Source organism: Sinocyclocheilus rhinocerous, unplaced genomic scaffold (assembly GCF_001515625.1).
Source record: "Sinocyclocheilus rhinocerous isolate Xijiao unplaced genomic scaffold, SAMN03320098_v1.1 scaffold2781, whole genome shotgun sequence".
In the NCBI taxonomy this organism is placed as follows: domain Eukaryota; kingdom Metazoa; phylum Chordata; class Actinopteri; order Cypriniformes; family Cyprinidae; genus Sinocyclocheilus; species Sinocyclocheilus rhinocerous.
In genome coordinates this window covers 36,722-45,466 of record NW_015630344.1, presented here as the reverse complement: position 1 = coordinate 45,466, position 8,745 = coordinate 36,722, and the positions used below count along the sequence as shown (strand labels likewise).

The window sequence follows — 8,745 nt, the reverse complement described above, 5'->3', positions numbered from 1 at the left end:
TATTCAGAATAAATTATACAGATGATCTATGGCAGGCATACAAATCAGAATGGCATGAGATGTAGGAGTAACATTTGTAATTACAGAAAACGGAACAAGAATAAAAACAAACAAACATCTACACACAGAACAAGTACCCACAGTCAGTTAATATTCAGGTACAAACCAAATGTAACCTTTCTGTGTTTTTAAAAATCACACAATAGCAGTAAAAAGATACAAAGCACCAAAGTAAAACTACATACAAAAGGACTGTAATAAGAGAAAAAAAAAACATTTCTTGTCCACAGGTGGGCAGTATAAAACAGACGACTTCGATTATTTCTTGTTCTTGGCCTGATTTCTTGGGGAGCCTTTCAGTAAATCTCGAATCTTGAGGTAAACCCCTGTTGCTTCAGCAACCTCTGTAAACTCAGGTGTGTCCTCAAAAGGAATTATTCCCGCAGCAAATCTGCTACGGTGTGGAACGAAAGTTACTTTATTTACAACAGGTTCCTCCATGTCGTCGGCCACTTGCGCATTTGACTCCTGTGTGCTTATCTGAGGAGTGTCTGAAGTTCCATTTGTTGCATCATGATTAGTGTTTTCCTCATAGACTTCATCCAGCACAATAATGTCACTCATCTCCGCTTGCAAATCGATCACTTTTTCATTAATTGAATGTTTTTCCTGGCCATCGCTGGCTGTTTCATCTATCCTCCCATCCTCACATGCATTAGTTACTGGTTCAACAGGTGACATTGGTGTACTTTTGATTTCATATGTAAGACTCGAGTTCTCCATCTTTTCTCCGTCTTCCTCCGAGTCAAGTTTAAGTGAAGCGACGACACTAGGGGAACTTGGGACGGGGGTCTCAGAAGCTCCAGCTTCAGAATCACTGTTGGTTGCAGTATCTGCCTTCTCAAGGGCTGCCCAAAGAAGCCTTTGCTGCTCCTCCAGTTCCTCCAGAGTCAGCCCATCCTCTGACTCTTCCCTCTCAGTCAACCCTCTGGCTTGAGTGGACGGAGAATAATTTGTAGGTGGAGTTGGGGGTGGAGTTCCTTTAGGGATTGGAGGTGTGGATGGAGGCGTTCCCAGCGGCAGAGGTGGAGCAACGCCCAAGGAAGAAGAGCCAGGAGGTGGTGGTGGTGGGGGGAACTGGAAACCATCAGATCTAATTTGAGACATGTCATGATCTGTAGGAGGACAAAAATTAAATCATGACATTTTTTCACGATAATTAAGTATTTTTTTAGAGATGCACAAAATTTAAGCAACTGAAAATATTTGGCCGAAAATTTACTTTTTCGAGGGCAAAATCATTGAACGATACTGTAACGTTTAATTAGCACTTCTCAGATGGAGACGTCTTTTTAATGGATCTTCATTTTTATCAACCGAGATCTTTAAGCCTATGCTTTTTTTAGTTGATGTGTGAACATAACTTCACTAAACATTATTAGTAGTATATTTATCATTCAATAATCACAAACAATATGGCAACACAATCATCAAAAAAAATTATTAATAATAATTTCAGTGCATCACTAGTATTTGTGTAGTATCTTCTGATATGAATACATGAAAAATAGTGTAAGTCACATAGTGAGCTGCAGCAGAAAAAAGGGGATGACAACGCAAGCTGTGTGAAGCATTAGAGCACTTGGCAGTTGGTCAGCTGTAAGTTTATGCATTTCAGAACAATCTGCAGTCATAAAACCTACAGAATCTAGTAACGCTTAAGTTGTGTACCTGATTCTATCTCCATGTCTGATTCGTGGTTTTCTGAATTGGATCTCCATTTCTTTGTCTTCTGGGGTGTGGATTCAGACTCGTGACGTCTCTTACTGCAGCTGGAGCCCTGATGAGCACATATCGATGCACAAGGTCATAAATAATTTGGGAAATAAGGATAAAGGCAATAAATTAGAAAAACATTTTTAACAGATGTTTTTACCGTTGGAAAGTTACTGCTTAAAAAAGCAGCAAAATTTTGCTTCCAGTGCTGAGGCAACACGGTAAACCTGACAAAAAAAAAAAAAAAAACCCACAAATTAGAACTTAAATAAATTGAGTTTAAATAAAACAGAAACCTAGATAGTGGGAAATAAAGATTTACATCAGTATGCATTAATCATGGACTAGATCATCTTTAATTGCCGGCATACTCGCATAAGCATGCAGGTAAATAATATATAACCATACAAACCTGCATTTGTAGATGGTCAGCCTGTAAATGAACTGTTCTAAATTTCCTGAGGAAAATGTCAGTGGTAGGGCTGTGGCAATATCTTTGTTTTGTTAAAATTTTGCTGAAGTATCACCATACCAAGTTGTATTGCGGTACCACACTTTGTGTGTTTGGAAGAATCATTATTGCAGGGGATCTTCTTTATTAATTCTTTCCAGTCTACATAATTCATTACTAATGGATGATTATTATTATTATTATTATACAAAAGTAATGTAACTCTGTCTTTGTTTCTTAACATCAACCCAGTGGTTAAACCATCAATGCAGTTAAAACATTCATTTCTAAGAAAACTGAAGACTTTGACCTCCAAAACTGAAATTATGTCTGCAGTAACAAATGTGAACATTACAAATAAAACTAAAACCCTCTAGACTCCACCAAACTTTAACCATCAAATTCTTTCCATTATGTTCCTCCTTAATGCAGCAGTGCTCGCATAATCCATGCATTGTTTTGTGTCCAATAAATGTGTGTGTACACTTACATCTCTTACGTTGGGGGGTGTAGACACATTGAAGCCAGGAAAGTCAACCAGCTTTGAGACATCGTAAGATATCTTTTGGCTGTGGTTGTTTTCATCTTCATCATTTGATCCTTGTGAAGAAAAGTAAAAGAGTCAATGGCAGTTTAGTTCTATTTAAAACACACTATCATTCTTTAATCGTGCTTATGACAAGTGAAGATCAGGGCCCGTATTCATGAAAAATCTTAGTGCTAAGAGTTGCTCCTAGTAACAAAATTCTAAGAAAATTCTTAGAAATGTGGGTGTTTCCTCTTAAAATTAAAGAAAAGATCCTAGTAATGAAAAAAGTAATTCAGAAATTCTTAACTCTTAAAAGAGGTCTTAAGGTCCAAAATTGTTAGGAGTACGGACGAGGACTTTTAAGAGGCTTGAGAGTTTCTTTAGCAGTGGAGAAAATCAACGAAACAAGAAGAGGGAGAAGAAATGTGTTGCACACAATGCATGACAGTGAGTTAACAATGCTACACATTTGATGGTTCAGGGATCATGTTTGTGACCGATCTTATTAGAGACACATCTCTGACAATTTTTAAGCTAAATTAGGAGCTCTCTGAGAGGATTCTTAGAATCTTTAAGAATACGGGCCCAGGTCCTTATGACATGTCATTTGGACAGCTGCAACAAACCCCTTACGTAAGAAAACCCTTAGTAATAATTTTCTTACATTTTCAAACTCTTATAATTAAGGGCTTTAACCTGACTGATGACTGGCCATAATAAAATATAAAACTCAACCTTACCATCATAGAGCATCAGGCCTGAGTTTTCCATTTCTGCCTCTTTTAACCAACCAGGTGGGTAGCCGAGCTCCCTCATGCGATAGATGAATGGAGGAAGGGTTTTTGTATTCATCCCAAGCGCATCAAGGAGCTCTTGACTATACAAAGACAATACGAATTGCATTTCATTTGAGTTGATTTTCAGACAAACGACACTTAAATTACCAAATTAAAATATCTGGGGGGGGGAATATGGGTGGAAAGACAAAATGCATTTATTTTGTTGTCAGTGCTGGAGTCAAAATTCAGTAAGCTTGGAGCTTAAATGAAATCATATGAAACGAAAATGAGTCCACATCCGTTAGCTATGAGACCACCTATATGCTAAAGGGAGAAACAATAATGTACAGTATGTGGAAAATAATGTGTTTTTTGAACCTTAAACCACTTAAACACATTTCATTACACCAAATACACAGAATAATGTTATTTTTAGCAACATCATATGACCCCTTTAATGATTCAGTTAAAACTAGACAGGTAAAGTTGGCAAGACAAACTTTGATGTGGGATATCATTAAAAAATCCTTCATTTGTGTTTTGAAGATGAACAAAATTGGGTTTGGAATGACATGAGGGTGAGTAAACGATGACATAATTTTCATTTTTGGATGAACCAACCATTGAATGCAATAAATGCAAAGCTGCAGAAGATACACCTATTCATTTGTTAAGGACATACTGTGAACTTCACAGGTTTGGACTGACATTTTTGACTTTTTCACACAGTGACACTTCATAAGATGGCTGACCTCAAATTTCCTGGCTTGTACTTTGCAAATCGCTCTTCGACCTCTTCTGCATGGTAGCGCTGGTTGCTCTGATTGTTGTTCTGTGAAAACTCTTTCCTCTTTTCATTGATACGAGCCATATCTTTGGGCTTAAAGAGTGAAAAAAGTCTGATTTATACTTGCATTCTTAAATGATCTTATGTCGATTTCAAAACATAATAATGTAAGTATTGTAAGTATTAATCTAATAGTAACAGAAACTTTGTCTATAAGCAAAGAGAAACACCTCTGGACAGTCTCGCAGTTGATGGTCCTCAGAACAGCAGTTAAAACAGCATGGTCTCAGTCTGTAAAGACAACAAGATTTCACTTCCTCAAGCAGAAAAGCAAATGAAACACAAAACAGGAATTAATCAATCTTTACAAGCAATGCAGTAAGAAAAACAGCACTACTGACTGTCACAGCAAGTCTTGTAAAGACAAGCATGAGTCTTATAGTAACAAACATATCGATATCCAAATTATACTATTGTAAACTCTTGCCATACCTTTTCTCCTTTATCTGCACTTCTTGGCCCTCAAGGGCAATGATTTGGCCAAAGATCTGCTGGTATCTTTGAAAAAATGATTCAGGAGCAGTGATGTATATAGACATGATTCAAATAGACTAAAAGCATTGTTTAAATTAATAAGAGCACAGCAAGTGTAAGTGCACAGCTTCCTTTAAATGTTTAGGATACTTGGGAACCTCCCATCCATCAGTCAGCTGGGGGTTTTCATTCAGTAGCGGTTGGCCAAGTTTATCAACACAGAAGTTGGTGAAGTATAAAACACTTCCTATCATCTAAGATCCAAAAACAAGAAAGACTTGTTTTATTTGTGGTTAATTAGCAACTGAGTAAGAATAATGTTTTTACGGTAAAATTCCGGCAACCACAGCTGCCGGTTTTCTACCGTAAATTTTACGGATTTTTTTTACAGTGTATGGCTTCGGTTTGTAGAACTCACACTGAAAGCATTTTTTATATGCTTGAAGTCACTGGAAGTCTTCACTTTGTAGCTTTCCTCCATAACGAAACTTGAATGCTGCAAACATCAAAAAACAGCAATTTTTCTTACTGATGAAGACTATTGTACGAAATGTCCAGTGACATTAAAGGCATACATGTGGCTTGACATGGAGAGCAGAGCCTTCTGGATAATTTTTACACTCTTGTAGTCTCTTCTGGACAAGACTGAAGATGAAGTCCTCCATTTCTTTCCGACACTGCCTAAACACACACACACACACACACACACACACAAGCGCATCTCTCAATAAAACTGCTGTTCTGGAAAAACTTGATAGCATGAAACATTAAAATTAAGGGTGATGCAGAAAACACCTACTTCGAAATGATGTTGTTTCCATAGTTAATTTGACAAAGGGGCGCATCGATTTTGGAATCTTCTATTTTTATACCACTAGAATAAAAATGACCACAATCAATTAAATAACTCTAAATGAATGCCCAGTTTAACTGTATTTTGAAATAAGTTCATTCTTTACTCACGTAGGACGACTTAATATGTTTAACTTTCTCTTCAGTTCCTCATGTGGATCATCATTAAGGTACATATTTTGACTCAGTATAAAGACAGTGACAGACAACAAGCAGTGAATAAAACCAAAACAAATGGTAGTCAAACAGTAGGGATACAATATATTGGTGACCAATCAGTCAGTTTTGGTGTTTTTAAGAATATCATTATAATTCTGGTTATTAGAAACAGATTACACTAGAACTTAATTAATCCTCTGAGCGCCAGGTTTCTAAATACTACACATTCAATCTTTTTCCTGATGCCTGTCATTTACAGAATGTGAAAGACTGAAGTTTCAGTATGCTTTAAAAAAAGCATTCCAAAATAGCACAACTAGGGATGTTCATTTCGGTTATTTTTCCTAACCGACAATCGACGCTCGTTAACCGATTATTAACCGTTAACCGACAAGATTATTTTAAATTAGAACTGAATTTAAATTTAATAGAAAGGATAAGTGTCTTGTGACCCGCTAAAAATACTAACATTTGTTTCCCGGGGATTCATTTTACATCCGAAAAAAGCAGCAAACAAGAGAACACGAGGATTCACATGCTCATTTCATTTTTGTGCTGCGCGAAAGGAAACCAGACAGCAGAAAGCGGCATCCTATTTTTCATTAGGCTTATTTTACAAAAGCACAAAGATTTTTATTGTGAATGTACACAAATAAAAGCAAAACTTTAGTAGTTGCTTCCACTGATAGAAGGAAAAAAATCAAGTGATTGCGCCGGCGCCGCATGCGCGCACACAGTTAAGCTTTGCTACCTTGACAATGCAGCCTGTTCATTATCATCATAAAATACAGTCAGTCACACATATGGAAAAAAACACACTGCTCAGTTTAAATATGTAGTAAAATCTGTGCCGTTAAGCGTTATCACCGTACCGCCGTGATGTTATACAAACCATTTTGTTTTACGTGGATATTGGGACGCCAGTGAAGTAGGCCTAGGCTACATAATAAATAATATTTTGGCATTCAAATACATCGCGAATACGGAAACATTTGATTTTGTGTCGAATGAGAAACCCAACGTTGGTTTCAGTTTCGTTTAACCTAAATGAATTCATTTTGGCTTGTCGTTTATAGCTTCTTATATTTTAAAAGAAATGTTCTTTTCAAAATAGCTACTGTTAATTGAAAGGATTTGTTGTGGAGTGAGGGGAACTAAAATAGCCTAGCTATGTTTATAGTGTTTATTATATTATAAACATTATTTATTATAATGTTTGTAAACATTTCGCGTTGGCATTAGGCCTATTTCTGAATGAAATAATAAAATGCGACTTATAGCCTAACTTGCGTTACGTGATATATGCGTAGCGTATTTTAACCATGCAGCAAACCTTTTAAAATATTTTGATAAATTACTGAAAAAAATGTATAAATAAATGACTTTTTAAACCGTTTAACTGATTGTATTAATCGGTCAAAAAGTCTTACGGTCGGTTAACGGTTAACCGGTTAAAATGAACATCCCTAAGCACAACAAAAACATAAGACTTATAATATCGATTGCAGATTAAAAACAAGCCTCTGTTATCAAAGCAAATTCGATCGTATTTTCATCGTAACTGAACTAAACTCATAACTGTTCTACACAAACATCCCACATTTTTCTTTACAAGGGCTTTTAACATCGGATGAAGACAATCAGATGTACAATGACAACTACACCAGCATGCATTTCAAGCTAAAACGAGAGATCCAGCACGCTCACTGGATGCTACGCTATAAGGATATTCTCTGCGTTCAAACGCTCTATTGTGTCTTCGCACACTTCTAATGTCTGCCGAAGCTCCCGCAGTCGATCTGAACTCTCACTCTCTTCATCATCAACCTCTTCTATGATACGATCGCGCTCTGGCGCTTTCTCTTCGAACTGATCAAATAATTCGCTATCCCCAAACTCCACCGCAGCCATGTTTGATGACCACAATGCGCGACGCGTACTACAGTTCAAAGGGTAAACCGTACAACGCTCTGACGCAGGGCTGCTGATTGGCTAGGAGACCACAGTCAGGAAGTAATACATATTTAAACATGCAAACAAAACACTTCATAGCTAAAGCTGTCTGTTTACGGTTACTAAATTAGAGTTGGCGGTTGTACAGTTTTCTTTTGTGACCACGCTGAAGAAGATATCTGGCATGCAGGGCGTTTGCAATAAAAACGCGTAATTTGTTCGGTATTTGAATTTTTTTTTTTGCTCTTTGGCCGACTGTCCTGTCTTTACATCATCATGGCATCTGGAGGAATTTCTCTCATCAATATGTCGTATTGGGAGTGTGGTAAAAGGAGGGTGCGATTCTTGTGTCTTACAAACAACAACTCGTTTAATGTTGCTAAACCAAGCACAAACGAGGTAGGTGTACCAGTAACAAAAAGTACCATAATTTACAAAGGATTTTTGGATATGTATTCATAACCTGCTGAAAGAAAATCAGCTAAAACCAGCATAAGTTGGCTGGCTGGTTATGGTCCCAGGTTTAGTAGACCGCTTTTAGAGGGTTTTTGACTACTCTTTAGCAAGCTGGGGGGTAAGTTATTCCAAAAAGCAGGTTATGTGATATACCCGGGTATGTTTGAGGATAAGCAAGCGGCTTTCGGTTCCAAAATCGGAGGTTACTTTCAGGGTATGTAAGTAACCATAGTAACTTTCTCTGAAGATAACCTGCTCCGGAGCAGGTTATGTTCCAGGGTTAGGTCACTTCAGCGCACGTGTGATCTACTGACGAGCCTTCAGTGGGCGTGACAGATAGCGCACAACATTATATAATATTACAATATGTAATATAGCCTATTATATATATATATATATATATATATATATATATATGTATGATATGTTAATGATGAAGCGCTAATATAAGTAATAAATAAGGTAATAT

General features: G+C 37.0%; 2 protein-coding genes across 2 annotated transcripts in view; one reads left to right on the top strand and one right to left on the bottom strand.

The window, feature by feature from the left end:
- Positions 1 to 29: 29 nt before the first annotated feature.
- Positions 30 to 7,842, bottom strand: LOC107740086 (zinc finger CCHC domain-containing protein 8-like). The gene is made up of 14 exons (XM_016552367.1): positions 7,598 to 7,842; positions 5,820 to 5,862; positions 5,656 to 5,730; positions 5,432 to 5,537; positions 5,275 to 5,352; positions 5,007 to 5,110; positions 4,815 to 4,880; positions 4,553 to 4,613; positions 4,288 to 4,415; positions 3,497 to 3,633; positions 2,632 to 2,827; positions 1,937 to 2,003; positions 1,732 to 1,840; positions 30 to 1,175 (listed from the first exon to the last, which is right to left on the bottom strand). Exons 1-14 carry the CDS (start codon positions 7,776 to 7,778, stop codon positions 319 to 321), a joined length of 2,208 nt encoding a protein of 735 aa, XP_016407853.1. The 5' UTR covers positions 7,779 to 7,842; the 3' UTR covers positions 30 to 318.
- Positions 7,843 to 7,850: 8 nt separating this feature from the next.
- LOC107740084 (uncharacterized) overlaps positions 7,851 to 8,745 on the top strand; it is a 4,308-nt gene continuing 3,413 nt past the window's right edge. The window contains exon 1 of the mRNA XM_016552366.1: positions 7,851 to 8,219. Coding sequence (XP_016407852.1) covers positions 8,097 to 8,219 — 123 coding nt within the window. The 5' untranslated portion in view covers positions 7,851 to 8,096. The remainder of the gene's footprint in view (positions 8,220 to 8,745) is intronic.

What these genes read in the sequence shown, in the direction of transcription:
- LOC107740086 (XM_016552367.1), bottom strand. Translation starts at nt 7,778, where the DNA reads ATGGCTGCGGTGGAGTTTGGGGATAGCGAATTATTTGATCAGTTCGAA. An exon ending in AACTGCGAGACTGTCCAGAG is followed by an intron (nt 4,416 to 4,552) that starts GTGTTTCTCTTT and finishes TCACTCTTTAAG; the next exon opens with CCCAAAGATATGGCTCGTAT. An exon ending in AGACATGGAGATAGAATCAG is followed by an intron (nt 1,176 to 1,731) that starts GTACACAACTTA and finishes GTCCTCCTACAG; the next exon opens with ATCATGACATGTCTCAAATT.